At 40.9% G+C, this 20,252-nt stretch overlaps 2 protein-coding genes across 5 annotated transcripts; both read right to left on the bottom strand.

The window, feature by feature from the left end:
* Positions 1-1,725: 1,725 nt before the first annotated feature.
* LOC131682691 (zinc finger protein 271-like) lies at positions 1,726-4,343 on the bottom strand. 2 transcript variants are annotated; one of them, XM_058964377.1, is made up of 2 exons: positions 4,199-4,343; positions 1,726-4,119 (listed from the first exon to the last, which is right to left on the bottom strand). In XM_058964377.1, the coding sequence occupies exon 2, from the start codon at positions 4,073-4,075 to the stop codon at positions 1,811-1,813; it is 2,265 nt and encodes a 754-aa protein (XP_058820360.1). In that variant the 5' UTR covers positions 4,076-4,119; positions 4,199-4,343; the 3' UTR covers positions 1,726-1,810. The 2 variants fall into 2 exon arrangements, with proteins under 2 accessions (XP_058820360.1, XP_058820359.1); XM_058964376.1 differs by having other exon boundaries at positions 4,213-4,343.
* A 5,596-nt stretch (positions 4,344-9,939) lies between these two features.
* LOC131682688 (zinc finger protein 271-like) lies at positions 9,940-19,207 on the bottom strand. 3 transcript variants are annotated; one of them, XM_058964370.1, is made up of 5 exons: positions 18,971-19,207; positions 13,391-13,525; positions 11,384-13,181; positions 10,913-11,337; positions 9,940-10,852 (listed from the first exon to the last, which is right to left on the bottom strand). In XM_058964370.1, the coding sequence occupies exons 3-5, from the start codon at positions 12,723-12,725 to the stop codon at positions 10,091-10,093; spliced, it is 2,529 nt and encodes an 842-aa protein (XP_058820353.1). In that variant the 5' UTR covers positions 12,726-13,181; positions 13,391-13,525; positions 18,971-19,207; the 3' UTR covers positions 9,940-10,090. The 3 variants fall into 3 exon arrangements, with proteins under 3 accessions (XP_058820353.1, XP_058820355.1, XP_058820354.1); XM_058964372.1 differs by lacking the exon at positions 18,971-19,207 and having other exon boundaries at positions 11,384-12,335; positions 12,414-13,181; positions 13,391-14,803; XM_058964371.1 differs by lacking the exon at positions 18,971-19,207 and having other exon boundaries at positions 13,246-14,803.
* Positions 19,208-20,252: the final 1,045 nt, after the last annotated feature.

Genomic DNA, 20,252 nt, shown 5'->3' with positions numbered 1-20,252 from the left:
TTGACCGGGATGTACCGCGCTATAGCTATAGTAAAGCAATCGAAAGATAACAGTTGTCCCAAGCCACCCACTGAGACGTCCAAAAAATTGTTTCAAAATCGTTCAACACGGGTCCAACGATGGACGTTCGTTGAACAGTTATTTGGACGTTGTCCAAATTGGTCCAACGAACGTCCTTCATTGGACGATTTTGAAACCAACCGTTCTTAGAGGGCAGTGTGAACAATAAAGAACCGTTACTTTCATCGACCGTTTATTTAAAAATGGTTGGAACTCAGCAGCAAAATTTAACAATCATCGGTACAATACTGTGGTCGCTCTTGTGTTCGCGAGGTGGAACAATTAATAAAGGCTCATACTCGTGATGCGGTACTAATAGCATTTAAAACTTTGGCCATGGCGAAAAGTTTGGCCGTGGGAAACAACATGCAACACGTCGTTGTGCATGACAATGTTAGAATCAAGATATTCGTTTAGATTGACGATGATAAGGCTGACACGCGTCTGCACGATCTATCCTCGCGTACTACCAATAAATTCACTACAACCATCATGTCAGAGTACGTATCCAATGCGAGTTACGAAACCGATTCCTTCATCCTTCAATATGAAATAGAAGGTGTAAGCAAATCTCAAATCACGCTGTGCACATATGAAGGACAGATCCCTAAGTGCCAAACCATGTGCGAAAACCTCTAATGAAAAACATCTACTGCGAGCAAACCCAACAACATCAACTAAATCACCAACAACCGAAGTTACAGCTCAGCCACCAACGAATGCTGGAACAACAGAATCTACACACAGCGTGTCCGATCATTGTGATGCGCCTGCTACTTACCATTCAACTGCCAGCACCTCCAACAAAAACTAAATGACAAAAAATACGGATACACGATAGTGACCCGTCCGTCCCACAAACAACTCAAACCAGGTAATCGTGAAACCCCATACGACATCAAGAGGGCAGCATGGACGAAAACGTCACTTAGACTAAGTGACTTACATAGCTTCGCGCCTGGGCATGGTTTCATAGCTGGACAGTGAACAGCGACTAACAAAGTCAAGTTGACTAAATAACAGGGAGTATGAAAAATTGCGCTCAAACTGATACTACTGATAAAATGGAGAAATTTGAAATCAACGGTAGGTTGTGCAACTGTTTCGATCATAGCTTTCAGATCGAAAGAAAATGGTTGTGATTGGAGATTGCCAGATATAGCATAGGGAAGCTACTTGGGACCGTTGATGTTTCTGCTTTACTTCAATGGCTACTTTTACATTCCTGCACAGACGATCTCATAATATTTCGTCTCATTTGCTCAATTCAGGATTTCCAATTTCTGGTTTTTTACTCGCGTCATATGGTCACCCTACACAAATCTATTTGCGATATAACAATGGATTGAGTTTGTTGGATATGAGCTATATAACCAACTGAAGTGTAATACAGTTGGAGCAGAGTTAGATCGAACACGTCTTTTTTGTCGCGACTCGCAAATGTTGGATGATTTTTTGCTTTGAGCATATACCGATTCGCGCTGCTTAGGCAATCATTCGATTCAATCTCTCAAATTGTTCTCTGAACAAGAGTCGAAATTACGCAGTCGGTTTCTAAAATATGATAACGAAAAAAGCATGTTTTTTCATATTCATTTTATTTATATGGAAATTACATAGTTTACATTAAACAGTTTTAGTAGAAATAAACTTAAACCTAGTACATTGTTATTCAAAAGAAAATTATATATTTGACGTAAAACAGATTTTATGGAATTGAGAAACAACCCAAAACATCATGCGGGTCAAATCAGTGAACTTCGCTGCAATGCTTCTTCAAAAGTTTTGCAATGTTGGTCGAAAATTGGCAATCATCAATGTTACAAGCGTGTAGCTTTTTGCCGGTGTGTACGGTCATATGCAGCTGTAGGTCGCGATTCCGAATGAAACTGGCGGCGCACATCTCGCAGTGAAAAGGTTTGTCGTTCAGATGAATAGCTCGTTCGTGTCTATTACAGTCACCCGAAGTACTATACGCATTTGAGCAGTACGAACATTTGTAAGGCTTGTTGCCGGTATGGGTTAGCTGGTGTCTTTGTTGCTGTGCCCGTGAACCAAAACCCACCGAGCACAGGTTGCACTTAAAGGGCTTATCTGTAACATGAACATTGATTATATGCTGCTTCTTAGAGAGTTTGTTATAAAATCCTTTTCCGCATGTTTCACAAATTTCGGAATACGGCACCTTGGTATCTTCGTGAACGCGTACCACATGTTTTGTGAGCGAAGATTTACTCGCAAAGACAGCTTCACACTGCGAACAAGGGTACTCATAAGTAACCCGAACAGACGCCAAATGATTACGCTTTTCGTGGTGTTTAAGAGCATCACGAGTGGGAAACTTACAACCACAGAAACTACAGATGTGGTTTCGCACGGTTTGCGACTGAATATGAGCCTCGAAGGATTCTTCTTTTGGGAAATGCCGTTTGCAAAGTGGACATACTCCCTCGGTTTCATCCTGGCTAAAGTAGCTGTTTGCGAGCTGTTGTTCGCCATGTTCAGTACTGACATGTTCCTCCAAGTTTAACATTGTCGCGAAACTCTCCAAACAATTGCGAAAACAGCAAAAGAACTCCGCTGCCTCCGGCTCAATCGGAAGATATTCCAATGGTTCTGGGATCAGATGAACCCCAGCGTCTATGTGCTTTTTCATAAACGTACGTTGATCCGTACTATATTCACATTTCGGTTCACGACACTCGTACATTCTAGTCCCAATGTATGCCATTTGATGTTTCATCAACGCCTGTTTATCAGAAAAACTACTGTGACAAATCAGACAAAGAAATCGGGGAAACCCTTCCATATCGCCCTGATGTACTTTTTTGATGTGTTCAAAAAGTGTTTCTCCGTCAGGAAAAGCAAGATTACAGCCACAACAGCGATTATCTGCGTTATGAGTTGTTTCCACTTTCTCATCAAAGCTCAACCGTTCCTCTTCCGACAAATCTAGTATTGGATGAAAACGAGTAAACTCGAAATGCAGCTCCAGGCTCAATTTTTCTTTTGTCAATACATTGCAAATCTTGCATCGGTAATAATATTTTCTGTTGCGATTTTCTTGGTGTTCTGCTAATTCTAGAGAATATTTGAAACGCATGTTACAATCATTGCACTTGATAGGGCTCCATGCTTTCGTTTTGTTCGAGTGATAAAGTGCCCGATGTTTTACCAATTCTTCTTCTTTTTCCAATAACAAACCGCAGCAGCATATAACTCCGTCAAAGTACAACTGTTCATAATATTCGGCATCTTCAGTAGTATGAAACAGCGGCAACATTCGATCTGCTTCTAAATCGGGTGAATCTAAATAAATGAACGGATCTTGCTCTTCACATTCTGTTTGACGTGATCTAGAGGGGTTGGTTTTTCGTTTCTTTTCTGGGATCGTCCAACCATCCTCCTCTTGGTTCAAATATTCAACAAGATAAGTAGACGGATCGTCGATACAAGGTTCGACTTTAATCAATTCTGACATTTCTTCTTTGAATTCCATAATCGAATTGAGCATAAACTCTCTGAATGTGCAAGTCGTTGTCAATTGTTCGAAACACTTCGTACAGATGTTTTGCGGAAGTTTATCATGCTCTGTCGGACGCACCAGTCCAATGCTATCCTCTATAATATCAGCTATTAATTTGTTGTCTCCGGCGTAGATACAAAACACCGATATAAATTCGTCCACATCCGTTTCGTTGCAAAGTCGGCAGCGTTCTTCACTACCTTCGATTGATATTCCTTGGAAAATGTTCCGTCTGAATATGCTGTTTGTACGAATGCACTGTTTACGAAAGCTGCAGGCGGTGTTCAACCGTTCGACACAGTCATCGCAAACGAACTGAGGCAGTCCGTCGTTGGCGTGAGGACTGTCGAGTTTTCCCTGCCGAAGCGTGTCTCTGATCATGTTCGCAACCAGTTGTTTTTGGGGAAAATACGTACAAAAAAGGGATACTAATTCGTTCACATCGTACCGTAGGCAGATACGACAACGAGGATTCGAATCTGAAGCCATTGATAGATCTTAGTGAAACGTAAATCGATGGAACAGCTTCGGGCCTGCAGAATGATATAATCGATTTATTACAATGTTCCTAACCATATACAAAGGAAATGCTTTAATAAGAAGATACGTAACCGATAATAATTCACCTTTTACACTATTTTTAACCTTTAGTATTCACTAATAATTTAGTATTTTATAAAGAACATCAACAATCTTGCAAAAATGTGAGAAAGAGAAACGGACGCGTATTTATACTGTCATGTCCGTCATGCCAGGCACTTTCAGACCAGTGCAGCCAGAATTAACCCATTCCCGGTCAAGAAACCGGCGCACGAGCAACGTCGGGCGAATTGAACATTTTGACGTTTGACTCTACTCGCCCTCTAAGAACGGTTTGTTTCAAAATCGTCCAAATCAAAGGCCTTAGTGTAAAGGTACGCAAAGAGTGTGCAAAAAGTGAAGCCGAAAAAAGTCTACCTATCGAGCAAAATTAGAATCCAGCTTTGCTGCAGAGGTATCAGAGATGGATTCCAATTGTGCTCGATAGGTAGCCTTTTTTTGACTTCACTCTTTGCGCAACTGTTCTCTATAGACTGTGGTCCAAATGAAGGACGTTCGTTGGACCAATTTGGAGAACGTCCAAATAACCGTTCGACAAACGTCCATCGTTGGACCCGTGTTGAACGATTTTGAAACAATTTTTTGGACGTCTCATTGGGCGCCTTTGGTAATTGCTCCTACACAGAGAATAATATTTTAGTAAACAATACAAAAAAACTATTACAGAGAACAGACGTCCATCTTCAGCATTCAACTTGTGTAAAATCTCTAACAGTTTTGAAGGTAGTTGGGATATCCAAACCAGGTGCGCTACTGTCGTCACGTTTTTGTGGCTGAGTTCGACAGAATTGACAGCGGTTATTCCTCTACCCAGTCAAACTAGTTCGGAACCGGTTCGGACTTCCAGCATGAATTACAGCTCAAATGCATCAACCGATAGTGTCGGAATCGGTTGTTTTCTTTGAGCAAGATTCCATACTGAATCCATTCAGGATTTCGAATCGGTTCCGGAATGGATTTGACGGATAGTTGGGATAGGTTGGTGTGGCGGCGCTAGTGTTTATTGTATATTAATTCAAATGTTTACACGTTTTTTAAATATTTTTGTTCGATCATGGATGTCTGTTCTCTGTGCCCAAAGGGTCGCATTGCTTCATCACGATTCGTAGCATCTGTCTCTTCTTCGCAACTGTTCGGATACTGCCCGAAACGTCTACGACGCCATACCAGACGAAGGGGAAGCGATTCACTGATGGAACCCACACTACACCTAAAACACGCTCATATGTGTATTCATTCTCCAGTATTAACATGCTGTGCGGCGAACTAGGTTCCCCGAGACGGTCGAGAACCTCCTGCGAGTTGGGCAGAATTTCAACGAATTCGAAGCCCGCTGATGTGTGGATAAACTGCACTTGTGTAAGCTGTATTGCTTCCTTTACCCAGTTGACACTGTCAAGGAAATCATTTACGTAACGGTTGTAGATTATTGCGTTTGCCGCTCTGATTCCACGTATTCGAGAGCGTTTTTTAACTGGTTGTCCCGAGCATAACGACATTAACTATGTATGTCTGAATTTCATCCGACGGACAGTTACGCCACAGAGAACAGACGTCCATCTTCAGCATTCAACTTGTGTAAAATCTCTAACGGTTTCGAAGGTAGTTTGGACACAGAGAACAGACATCCATGATCGAACAAAAATATTTAAAAAACGTGTGTAAACAATTGAATTAATATACTAAAAACACTAGCGCCGCCACACCAACCTATCCCAACTATCCGTCAAAGCGATTCCGGAACCGGTTCGAAATCCTGGATGGATTCTGCATGGAATCTAGCTCAAAGAAAACAACCGATTCCGACTCCATCGGTTGACGCATTTGAGCTGGAATTCATGCTGGAAGTCCGAATCGGTTCCGGACTAGTTTGACTGGGTAGAGGAATAACCGATGTCAATTCTGTCGCACTCAGCCTCAAAAAAACATGACGACAGTAGCGCACCTGGTTTAGATATCCAAACTACCTTCGAAACCGTTAGAGATTTTACACAAGTTGAATGCTGAAGATGGACGTCTGTTCTCTGTGGTTTGGATATCTAAACCAGGTGCGCTACTGTCGTCATGTTTTTTTGTGGCTGAGTTCGACAGAATTGACAGCGGTTATTCCTCTACCCAGTCAAACTAGTCCGGAACCGATTCGGACTTCCAGCATGAATTCCATCTCAAATGCGTCAACCGATTGAGTCGGAATCGGTTGTTTTCTTTGAGCTAGATTCCATGCTGAATCCATCCAGGATTTCGAACCGGTTCCGGAATCGATTTGACGGATAGTTGGGATAGGTTGGTGTGGCGGCGCTAGTGTTTTTAGTATATTAATTCAAATGTTTACACACGTTTTTTAAATATTTTTGTTCGATCATGGATGTCTGTTCTCTGTGGTTACGCCATACGAAGCAAAGTGACCAGAATTTTCAGGAAGATCTCTCGGATATTCGAGCATATTGCTAGCTTGCCTTCCCTGAATCGTAACAAAACGTTCACTAGCGATAGTAGTATATCCGAGTCCTTGATGGACCGTACACAAATGACGCATCTTTTTTATTGCAATAGCAAATTGCGTTCAAAATAAGCCCATTTCATGACGATATCACAGAGAACAGACAACCATGATCGAACAAAAATATTTAAAAAACGTGTGTAAACATTTGAATTAATATACTATAAATATTAGCGCCGCCAAACCAACCTATCCCAACTATGCGTTAAATCCATTTCGGAACCGGTCCGAAATCCGGAATGGATTCAGTTGGAATCTTGCTCAAAGAGAACAACCGGAAAGAAAAGGTGGAATTCATGCTGAAAGTCCGAACCGGTTCCGGAATAGTTTGACTGGGTTGAGGAATAACCGCTGTCAATTCTGTCGAACTCAGCCACAAAAAACATAACGACAGTAGCGCACCTGGTTTGGATATCCCAACTACCTTCGAAACCGGAAGAAATTTTAAACAAGTTGAATGCTGAAGATGGACGTCTTTTCTCTGTGACGATATAGTGTTGATAGTATTATTTTGAATTCTATGTCATGGAACATGGAGAGAAGTTATCTCAGTTCACAATCCTGTAGCTGCCAATGATTCTAAGAAGCATACGTTTAACTAAATTACTAAATTTTGTTTGGTTGATTCCGAAGAGAAAATTCAATTCAGCTACTAAACTAAGTCTACTAGTTAGTAAGATTAGCTAAGTAGCGAAAACGGAAAACTTACCACATGAAAAACGCGTGAAATGTAACTTGCGTCAAATAAAACTTATTTCTCTGTGGAATGGAGGAACATTAAATTGTTCTCTCTAATTAATGGGTTTTGAAGCCCGTCAAAAACAACTAAACTTAATGCTACGACGCACAACTTATGACCCTACTCTTCTCCTAGTCACAAATTTGGTAATCCCCCCCTGCCACCAAAAATGCTACGTCATTTATGCATGGTCCCTGAGAAGCATGTCGTTGAATGCAACTCCACCAGCCTTCGCCGCCGCATCATCACACCAGTCGGATTTTATTTGGTTTCTTAAGATTCGTCACCACTCCTAACGGAAGGTACCACACTTGCCGAGGGTTCGCGTAACTCTTTATACGATACTTTTCAGACGTACTGCTTCTGTTCGTAGCTCTCAATTTGATCGTTGACCCTACTACATAGCTCAGGATCTTTTGCCAGTCGTTTCCCCAAATCTTTCAATCGGCTGATCGCCATTTGGTAGTTATCCGAGAAGTTAACGTCACCCTTTCATTAAGTGTAGATTTTTTGTGTTTCGAATTCATCTCGCCAGTAACTAGCATCATCTGAATTGGACGATGTATCTACACTAGTACCCAAATCAGCACTAGTTTGTCACAAAAAAATCCAAACAGTTCACACGACATATGTGAATGTCTAAGCAACTGACTTATCCTGGGTGATGTCCCGGGAAGCAAAACAGAAGCTCTGGTTTGCTGATGAGAAAGCGAAAACGAACTTTTGTCTTATGGCTAAGGTGCTACACGCCCGGGATTATGCAATCCTAATTCCCAAAAGTGAAAATTGGATTAAACCAACTTGCGCATTAAAGGCACAAAACCTAATTTAAGTGTTGATTTTTTGTGTTTCGAATTCATCTCGTCGGTAACTAGCACCATCACCCTTTCGTCAGAGCATATCCGCTTAAATACGAGTTCTTCTTCGTACCGCAGTATCTTCCAGAATTCCAGAACGTGCTCACTTGTCCTCGTCGGATTCAACCTAGTAAAGTTCAGCCGGAAATTCCGGGTCCAGTGACACAACCGATTCTAGTTAGAATCAGTTGTGTCACTGGATTCATTCCCGGCTGAATTTTACTGGGTAGCTACTGCGTCAAAGCGGCATCTTCAACTCCAAAGAAAACATTCGCATCCAATCGTGTAGGTCACTGTTTCTCATCTCTCTAGAAGCATGAACGCGCACCTGTTCAACTGAACCTTCAGTACAGTTCGATGTACCTTCCCAGTCTACTAGACAATTATTACGCAGGACTAGAAAAACTCTAGAAAGAGAACTGCGGAGACTCCATTTTGGATCGATTGGATTCGCGTTTAGCTGTCAAAAAACGAATCCAATCGAACATTGCCTATCCAAAGAGAATAGGGAAAGAGACGAAGAGTGAAAATCAGTCAAAACGGCAACACTCCCTTTATGATGATTTCAACACTAGAATTTTGGCAACCGCTTCCACAGGCAGCGCTTTAAATGACTCCTATTGAGTTCTACAAGATGACGACACAAATGAACTCATGATGAATAAAATTCATGTTTGACAATTCTCGGTGGTTTGTTTACTTTGTCAGTTGCGTGAGTGCGAGTGCAACGGGTACTCATCTGTTTCATTCGAACTCACGTAACTTCAATGTAAACAAACCACCGAGAATTGTCAAATGAAGTTCATCCGGTTCATTTTGTGGGGTTATGTCGGTGGATGTAAAACCTAATTATATTTTGAAAACAAACCGTATGTCGATCGGTGGATTTGTTTATCAAACGATGCGCATTTCGAAACAAAGACATGAAATAATTTTAAAGCTTGTTTTTACTCATACATATACTCTAGAATGCACCTCACAATCACGATTGAACCAAATTCTGACGAAAATTGAAATTTATTTTTTGATAGATGTACAATACTTATCTCCTCCAACTGAGGCGTGAGTAATGTTTATTTACATTGCACGATTGGTCTGCTCAATAAGGTATTTTTGGCTTCACACTATTCGTCTCTTTTCCTATTCTCTTTGGTGCACGGTTAAATAAAACAACCTGCAGAATAAGTTCTTTTAACTTACTTTTGAGTTGTGCGTCGCTTTCGCACTTATTAGTGTTGTCAAAAACAAAAAGAGAGATTCGACTCAGTCGAGGTCTTCCGTGGAGGAAGGTACTTTTGAGTTGTTTGGGGTGAACTCAAAATTAGGTAAATTCAACTTAAATTTGAGTATAAAAAACCTATCAATGAGTTGTAATTTTTGCCGTGGTTAAATGGAAACTACCTTCAACACGGTTTACCTAATTTGAAGTTCCCCCACGATACCACGAGATTGAGTCAAAGGAACTCAATTTTAGGTAGTTTTTCGTTTCCGTGTGTCAATCCGGCTTTAGCTTAGTCTTCTCACTAAGTTAGTGCCGGATTCTGATGAGACGGAGTCGAAACGCAAATTCTATAACTAAATAATGGTGAAATCAGCATTCAGTCCTGCAAAATTGCCAACAAAACAAACAAACAATAGATAAAACAAAGTCAAAACAGACATTTAATCCTATTTGGATCGATTTTATGTATTTGAAAAGTATTTTCAAATATAAATTTGATACCACGGCGGGTTTCTGACATCTCTCATTTTCACCTCATAAAACTCGATGCGAGTTAAATATGGTTGGTGGAAACTTAACTTACATGCTATGAACACTTGTCTTTGTGAAGTTTGAACTCACTTAACTTATCAAAATCATCACCGCGAAAATCACAAGCATACAGCTTTCGGCCAGTGTGCTTCCTTTCGTGCAATTGAAGGTCCCGTTTGCGAACGAATGAGTCGGAACATGTCAAACAACTGAATGGTTTGATTCCCAAATGAACAAGCTTTTCATGTCGAGTACGATCGCCAGAACCTTTGTACCGATTATCACAGCCATGACGGCATTTGAACAGTTTTTCTCCGCTGTGAACTCTGTGGTGGTGTCGAAGCATTGTCTCATTATTGAATCCCATTGGACACAATGAGCATTTCCAGGCTCGTTTGTTTTCGTGCATCAGCATGTGATTTAACATGCCAGTAGCAGACAAATATTTTCCACAAATGATACAGACGGTCTTACTTGGGGGTACGATGTTGGGCTTTCGTTTCCATTTGAAAGACTGATGATTGACCAATGCTGCCGAATTGCGGAATCCTTTCATGCACACCGGACAGTTGAGATTTTCTTTCCTACACAAATTAGCGTTGTATTCCCGCCTTTCAGTGTGACTTTTGCTGCTGTGCTCGATTACGCTATCGTGAGAATTACTAACGAAATCGCAAAACTTCATACAACAAGCATACTCCACTTGATTGTCACCGATAACGTAGAACTTTTTTCCGTCGGCAGTATAGTGATACGCACCGGATATATGGCGTACTATTGCTTGCCGTTTTCTAGTGCGGAACGCACACGATGGTGTCTGTAAATAACGAAAGAATGTTATTGACTCAAACATAGTGCTGATATTAAAACGATATACCTTACATAGGTATATTTTTCGACTTTCATACATTGCTTTATGCTGCACCAACTTTTCCGCGTTCGCAAAAAACTTGTTGCACAGATCGCAGCGTACGCTTTGTAGTGTTTTTCGCTTCCCATATCGTTGATGTTTCAATCTGCGGTGTCGCACCAGCTCCTCTTGTTGTTGAAATTGTTTCTCACAACCGCAGCATGTGAAGCAATCCTCGAATGTAGTATCGTAGTGCCCTTCAATTTCCACTCGCTGCTCGTCGGCGTGGATGTGGGACTTGTGATTAATTAGGTCCGTTTTTCTCCACATAACGGTTCGGCAAGGTCGGCAATGATAGTGCGTTCGAATAGAAATTATAAACGCGTGGTGAGATAAGCCGAGCTTCGTCCTAAATCCTTTTCCACACGCTGAGCAACGATATTGACATCCATCTAGAACAAAATGTTTTTAAAAGGAATAAAATGTATGTAAATGTACCTTCAATTGGCAAATGTTTTTCCTTGTAGTGTCTGTTAAGATCTTCTTCCAATTCAAAAATTTTTGAACATCCACAACACATTCCACTTTTTCGTTGCAGTATTTCGGTACTTTCATCTATATTACCGATTACATTGAAATGTTTTAAATCAGGCATATATTTTTGCCAACGAAAACGTGGAAACTTTTTTTTGTGCCCTTTGGTACAATGCCGTACTATACAGGACAATCTATCCGTAGTGAATTTACAACTCTCAAAAATACATTGATATTGGTTGCTGTCAACTTTTCGATCCATGTGTTCCAGAAAATCACGTTCATTTGGAAAATGCAACCCACAGTATGGACAAGTCGTATCTTCTTCGTCTATCGTTCCGGTTCGTTTATGAACCAGATAATAATGGTCAATAAGCTGTTTTTGGTTTGCGTAACCATTGCGGCAAGAAGGCACACATTTGTAGATAATAGTGGTCACTCGTTTGTATTTGCCTGAAGCGATCATTAGTGCTGATTTGTCTATGTGAAACTTGATTTCGTGCCTCATGAGCTCTATCTCAGTCAAAAAAATCAATTGACATGGTTTACAAGATTCGTAGCAGTCTTGTTTCAATTTGTTCCTGTGAGCGCTAAAAGATGAATCAGACTGGAAGCTTTTAAGGCAGAGTTTACATGTAAATTCTCCACTGCCACTGGACTGCGAGTGCTCCTTCTTACGATGTTCTTCAATATCTGCTTCCGTGAGAAAAATGTTATTGCATCCACAGCAAATCGGGCCTTTTCGTTGTGCGTTTTGATATATGCTTCCAGAAATCTCGAAAACATCAAACAATCCGGTAACATCTGAAAGTTTCCATTGTCTTGGCATTTTAAAACCAGCTGAATCATCTTCATCGAATATATTGTCTACAAGGATCTCATTTGGAACTTCTTTATCTGATTTCTTCGGCTGTTGCTGCAAAAAGAAATCATCTGAATCATCATCCTCATCAGAATCTATTTCAATATCGTTGCCAATTATACTATCCACAACCTCAAGGGTCTCTCTTGGGACTTCATCAGATTTCTTTGACTGCTGCTTCAGAACGAAGTCATCTGAATCATCACCCTCATCAGGATCTGTTTCAATATTGTTGTCGATTATACTATCTACAACCCCAATCGTCTCGTTTGGAACTACTTCATCAGATTTCTTTGACTGTCGCTGCAGAATTAAACTTGAAATTTCACTGTGATTCGAAAAATTCAACATACAACCCACGCATTGGGGGCTGACCTGTTCCAGCTTAAACTCCAAGCTGCAAACAGAGCACAAGTATTTTTCGATTCGTATTTTTTCAAACATTTCATCATCTTCTCAAATCAACCACAGAGGTATGATTTCAGCATACAGATCAACGATCAAATCGGTTGGATTCTCCGACTGAAACTCCATCCTTTACCAGGTCTTCAAAGCAGCATTAATCTATTGATTCTTGTGTCCATATCCCTCTTCTAAATCCACCAAGCAATTATTACAGACGTATGGCGGTAAACCATCGCGATTTTTTCGGCAAACACCAGTTAGAAGTAGCAGTAGCTGATCAATTTGGACATTCCAGCGGTCACTAAGACTAGTCATTTCGATTAATTCTTCAGTGTCTTCCCGCTTACAAAGTCGACAACGGAAATAGTCTTGCTCTTTCCCTTCGGTACACTTTGGTTGCATGTGAGACTGTTTGGAACGTTCGAATAGCAAATATATCCGGTGAATCTGGCCTAAGCAATATACACATACATGATTGGAAGAGTTAGTGCCACACTACAAGAAAAATAACAATATTAAATTTATAAAAAAATGTATTTACAACCTTAGTTAAAAGTACTTTTCAGGTCGAGTAGATACACAAACAATTCTGAAAAAGCCTTAGCTTTAATTATTCTAGAAATCCAGTAACTATCTTTAACTGTTTATTATTTAATACTAACTGGAAACTACTACCTACGGAGCTGACTTGCGCCGACACTTACCAAGGAACCAAGCGTAGCATCGAGTATTTCTGACACTTTTATCTTGTGGATATACCGTACATGAATTCTCAATCAAACTGTTCGTCGTGGACTGCAGGCATAAGCGGCATCGTACATCCATGGCAAGGAAATTCGCTTATCAGATGAACGAACGGAATAAATAGTTGTTTTTATTGATATTAGTTGGATAAAATTTATCTACTATTAAAATTTAATAGTGTTGTTTTTGTTGATATTTAATTCTCAAAAATGATATCACAGTGTTTAGGGCAGCTATAGGTTCCACAGTCTTAATTCATGAAATATTGTCGCGCTTATAATAAAATCTCACATAGCGGGCGTCTGAAAGGCGCATCAAATATAGCCGCAGTTGCTCCGCAAGCAGATTTCAGTGGAGCTTTATTTTTCTGCCAGCTGTGTGCTTTTCGAAAGCTTCAAGGAAAAAGCAAGGAAATATTGTGCCTTGCAGGATAATTGCTCGATATGCGATTATATGAAAGATCAAATGAGATAGGCGCGTGACAGCCGCCTATATAAACTTATGGACAGCTTTTCCCTTGAAGCTTTCGAAAACCACACAGCTGGCAGAAAAATAAAGCTCCACTGAAATCTGCTTGCGGAGCAACTGCGGCTATATTTGATGCGCCTTTCAGACGCCCGCAATGTGAGATTTTATTATAAGCGCGACAATAGTTTTAAAAACGTCGTGTTGAGATATCGTTAAGGCCGATTCCCAGTAAAGTTCAGCTGGAAATGAATTAAAATTCTGTCTGGTTCCAGAACGTATTCCGGCTCCAGCGAAACAACCGATTCTAACTAGAATCGGTTGTATCACTGGAGCCGGAATACGTTCTGGAACCAGCCAAAATTCTAATTCATTTCCGGCTAAACTTTCCCAGTCACCGTGACAAGCTGAAAGTTAGCAAAAGTTGAGCAAAGCGAAATTGATGCTGGCAGTTTCTGCGAGCATTTTGCGCGATTTGTGCTAGAATTCTGGCAAAGAATTCGCTCAAAGGCAACAACCGTTTCTGACAGAAGTGGTTAAACCAACCGATGCTGCTCACTTTTATCCAGAATCCAGCCAGAAATGTACGGCCAAGATCTCTGCACGCTTCCTGCCACATCTTTGTCAGATGTTTTGCTCGATTCGTGCTAAATTCTACCAGGTAGGAATTTCCAGGATCTTTCCACGGTTTATGTGCGAGTTATGCCAGGGTTTTGCTCGGTTCCTGTCAAAATTTGCAAGAAAACGCGAGCGAAACTGAGTTCGCCCTACCCACTGAGACGCCCAAAAAATTGTTTCAAAATCGTTCAACACGGGTCCAACGATGGACGTTCGTTGAACGGTTATTTGGACGTTGTCCAAATTGGTCCAACGAACGTCCTTCATTGGACGATTTTGAAACCAACCGTTCTTAGAGGGTAGCTTAACTAACCCGCCCTCTAAGAACGGTTGGTTTCAAAATCGTCCAATGAAGGACGTTCGTTGGACCAATTTGGCGTCAACGTCCAACGAACGTCCATCGTTGGACCCGTGTTGAACGATTTTGCAACAATTTTTTGGACGTCTCAGTGGGTTGCCACGGTGACTAAGATTTCATATTGAATGCACAGAGAACAGACGTCCATCTTCAGAATTCAACTTGTGTAAAAATCCCCAACGGCTTCGAAGGTAGTTGGGATATCTAAACCTGGTGCGCTACTGACCGGTCAAACCATTCGAAATTTGATTCGGAATCCTGAATGGTGTCAGCACAGAGAACAGACGTCCATCTTCAGCATTCGACTTGTGTAAAATCTTTACCCACAGAGAACAGACATCCATGATCGAACAAAAATATTTAAAAAACGTGTGTAAACATTTCAATCAATATACAATAAACACAAGCGCCGCCACACCAACCTATCCCAACTATCCGTCAAATCCATTCCGGAACCGGTTCGAAATCCTGAATGGATTCAGTATGGAATCTTGCTCAAAGAAAACAACCAATTCCGTCTCTATCGGTTGATGCATTTGAGCTGGAATTCATGCTGGAAGTCCGAATCGGCTCCGGACTAGTTTGACTGGGTAGAGAAATAACCGCTGTCAATTCTGTCGAACGCAGCCACAAAAAAAAACACGACGACAGTAGCGCACCTGGTTTGGATATCCCAACTACCATCGAAACCGTTAGAGATGTTACACAAGTTGAATCGCTGAAGATGGAATTCTGTACTCTGTGCTTTAACGGTTTCGAAGGAAGTTGGGATATCCAAACCCGGTGCGCTACTGTCGTCCAACTGAGACGTCCAAAAAATTGTTTCAAAATCGTTCAACACGAGTCCAATGATGGACGTTCGTTGAACGGTTATTTGGACGTTGTCCAAATTGGTCCAACGAACGTCCTTCATTGGACGATTTTGAAACCAACCGTTCTTAGAGGGTACCCAGTCAAACTAGTCCGGAATCGGTTCGGACTTCCAGCATGAATTCCAGCTAAAATGCATCAACCGATAGTCGGAATCGGTTGTTTTCTTTGAGCAAGATTCCATACTGAATCCATTTATTATTTCGAACCGGTTCCGGAATGGATTTGACGGATAGTTGGGATAGGTTGGTGTGGCGGCGCTAGTGCTTATCGTATATTAATTCAAATGTTTACACATGTTTTTTTAAATATTTTTGTTCGATCATGGTCTTTGTGGAGTCAGTTTGGATTCCCACTGAGACGTCCAAAAAATTGTTTCAAAATCGTTCAACACGGGTCCAACGATAGACGTTTGTTGAACGGTTATTTGGACGTTGTCCAAATTGGTCCAACGAAGATCTTGCTCAAACAAAACAACCGATTCCGTCTCTACCCACTGAGACGTCCAAAAAATTGTTTTAAAATCGTTCAACACGGGTCGAACGATGGACGTTTGTTGAACGGTTATTTGGACGTTGTTCAAATTGGTCCAACGCACGTCATTCATTGGACGATTTTGAAACCAACCGTTCTTAGAGGGTATCGGTTGATGCATTTGAGCTGGAATTCATGCTGGAAATCCGAACCGGTTTCGGACTAGTTTGAATGGGTAGACGAATAACCGCTGTCAATTCTGTCGAACTCAGCCACAAAAAAACATGACGACAGTAGCGCACCTGGTTTGGATATTCCAACTACCTTCGAAATTGTTAGAGATTTTACACAAGTTGAATGCTGAAGACGTCCGTCTGTTCTCTGTGGTTCGTATAAGGGAGCTGGATAAGCTTCTCGTTTTAAGTAATTTTTCAGTGCGTTTTATGGTCTAATAGCGGCTTAAGCAGCTTTCAAGTTCCATTAAAGCTTAAGCAGCTCGGAAGTTCTCTGAGAACTTTATGTGAACTTTAAAGTGTGCTTTTTAAGTATTATTCGAACTTTTGGTTGCTTGGGACATGACCGGGAACTCTAGTGGGGAATTCACTCTTCTAGAATCTGAACCGCCCACTGAAAATTAAGCATCCTATCCTGAACACGCGAATATGCAAATGGCCACACGGTTACGAAACCGAATTTATACACTCGAAGCCACATACGTGCTGGCACATGCGACAAACATGTGGACATACAAACGCTTGAGCCCTTCGCGATTATCCACGCACACTGTGCTAAAGTGAACTTTTTAGCACTTATAAATAATTAACCCTACTCCAACCCACACCAAATCCTCTCACATGGCGTTTTGGTGGTCTACATGGACCATTCGGCCATTATCCCTCCTATCATCGGTCTTTAACTTACTTGCGCTCTCATTGCCCCACCAAACGCTGCAAAATGAAAATCCAAGTAATTTGAAAAAGGAAAAGCATCTGACATTTTATTTATTTCTTTAGTGAAATCAACAAAAGTTTGCATCAACCTAAACGTGTGACTTATCAAAGCAATGCGCTTGAATTGTTTTCAAATTATTTGCGGTAAACCCACACTTCTCAAGTAGGCAGTGATATACACGTGAAGTTGTATGATAAGTTGTGTCACAGGAAATGTCATTCGCATACAATTTCAACCAATGAACATCCATACTGTGCTGGACCAGTTTCTGAACCGTTTCACATACACGTCTGCAGCTTTTGCACTTGTAGTGAATGTGATTCTCCGTTCGGAACTTTTCTCTTTTTTCGAAAACGAACGAATGCTTGCCAAGCCTATCATGCTCATGAAAATTTTTATCCTCTGTGAACATTGTTTCGCAAGGCTTGCAATAATAATATGTATCCTTTTCCATCTTTTTCTTGTGATAATTTAAACCAGATATACTTTTATAATTTTTCAGGCAAAATTCGCAAGTATTTGGGGAATTTTCTACAGTAGCTTCTTTGGGACGATGGGTTTTTAGGTGCGCTTCTCTATCTGCTTCGTTTATGAAGATCTTATTGCATACACAGCAAATTGGACCTCGTCGACGAATTTTCTGGTAAAAACTACCTATATTTTCCACCACTTCAAAACGTTTAAACGCATTCGATTTAGGTTTAGCGATAATTTTCGGTTCGCTATCGATGATGATATTCTGTAAAAAATAGAATATTTTAAGGATGGCAAACTCATTTCTAATCACAGCTTCGAAACAGCAGACAGCTAACCGTTTTCTTATTTATTTACATAGGTACCTGAACAGTCTTGTGGCCACTATCTGAAGAAGAATCGCCAGTAGTTGAGTTAGGTTTGCAACTAGAGTCGTGTAAAGTCTTGTGTGCTCCATCGTTTGATTGACAAACGACCGTATTAATTATTTCATCACTTTTCCCTGTCTGCTTGGTCTTTTTTATTAAAACGTTCGTCATTCGCTGATTATTGGTTCTGTTACCTAAATTGCTATTTGGTGTTCGATTGTGCCGTTTAATCACGTCGTTTACTTTATCGTAATTTATGAATTTAAGCAAGCACCCGTCGCATTTCGGGGCAAACAGATTCACCGGAATTTTCAGCTCGCAAATTGAACAAATAACTTGTACAATGTAATTAGGTCGTAATCTGCTTTTAAACGGGATAGCCCTCGCACTTAAATCAACAATCAAATGAACTTTATTATCGTCCTGGAATTCCATCTTCTCCCAAGAGCGGAATTTCTCGTTACGCAAGAAAAATTCCGAATCCAAGCTCTGTCGTTTCAGATCATAAGCAACATCCAAAGCCTTCAAGCAGATTGCACAGATATACTGCGGTAAGCCATCGCCCGGTTTAACGCTTATACCGGACACGACATCAATCATAACCGCAATCGATACATTCCACGCATCACAGATACAGGGCAATGCTGTCAACTCATTAACGTCCTGCTTCGTACATATTCGGCAGCGAAAGTATTCGTTTTCCTGTCCTATCGGACACTTTGGCTGTAGATGCGAAGCACAGCACATTTTCAACAGCGCATATGATTGATCTAATCTCCCCAGACAGTTGTCGCAAATATGCTGCGGAAGTCCGTCGGTGTCGTGTACCTACAAATCATTAAATTCTTCGCTGTAGGTTAATAAATTGCATTTTATATAATTACATGAAAACATTGTCCAGTGCACATTTAGTTGTAAAGATCTCGAAATATTGTAAAGGTTCGTATAATACATTGCATTACCTTCGTACCAACGAGAACGTTGATCATCTCCGAAATCAATTTCCGTTGGGTGTATGTTTCACAGGACAGGGAAATCATTTCGCTCGCTTCGAATTGCAAGCAGACACGACAACGTAGACTCATTTCTTGATTTAAGATTATTGTGAATTATATTAGGACCAAAACATAAAACCTTCAATCTGTTTACCAAAATCAACATCGAATTCAGAAGAAAATGTCATCCGGTCGCTTGGGAATGTGGTGGTGGCTAGTGCATGAGGTCCAACGATGGCGTTTTCGCGCTCGTATTTTGAAATACATAGCCAGGGCCGAAATTAGTCGAGTCGAACTTGTTTCACTAAATTCTCGACGAACATATGATTACGGCTTAAAAGCCAACTGTCAAAATTCTCTTTGAAAGGAAATTCTGGACAAACCGTTACTGGCTAAACACAGTTCGTAGCAGTTAATGGAAGAGAAACCTTTTCTCCTACGTTTATTATTAACATCTGTGATTGGCGAGTAACGGTTTGTCCAAAATTTCCTTCCAAAGATAATTTTGACAGTTGGCTTTTAAGCCGTAATCATATGTTTGTCGAGAATTCCACTTAGGCTGTGAACCATTTGGCGATTTTTTTAACCTTTAGTTAAAATTTGACAGCTGCGATGACCACAAGTTGGTAGAAGTGTGAACATTTGTCAACAGTTGTTACGGCATTTAATTAGCAAGGGACTGGAAGGTGAAGTATATTTTTCAATATTTAGCGCCATAGTACTCAAGGGAGAGCAAGGAGTTGAAGGGAGAAAGTTTAGAAAAGCGTGGAAGGATCATATATGCAAGCTTAGAGCTCACCGGCGACTTAACTTTTTGTCTGCTACCGCAGGAGTCAGGGTCTTTTGGCATTAGAAATGCGAATCACTTGAGTCTACGGCATGTCCGGACAAGCGTAATATAACTTGTTACTTCATGCTGTCGGAACCGAAGTAACAAGTCATTTTACGCTTGTCCGGACATGCCGTAGACTCAGGTGATTCGCATTTCTAATGCCAAAGGATGCCCTGATTCCTACGGTAGCAGACAAAAAGTTAAGTCGCCGGTGAGCTCTAAGCTTGCATATATGATCCTTCCACGCTTCTGAAAATGGCATCAATTCGGTTCTATAGTCGCTTATAGAACAAAGATAGCAGAGCTTATAGCACAGAGAACAGACGTCCATCTTCAGCATTCAACTTGTGTAAAATCTCTAACGGTTTCGAAGGTAGTTGGGATATCCAAACCAGGTGCGCTACTGTCGTCATGTTT

Source organism: Topomyia yanbarensis, chromosome 2 (assembly GCF_030247195.1).
Source record: "Topomyia yanbarensis strain Yona2022 chromosome 2, ASM3024719v1, whole genome shotgun sequence".
NCBI lineage: Eukaryota > Metazoa > Arthropoda > Insecta > Diptera > Culicidae > Topomyia > Topomyia yanbarensis.
Note: the sequence above shows the minus strand (reverse complement) of the source record. Positions and strands in the feature narration are given on the sequence as shown.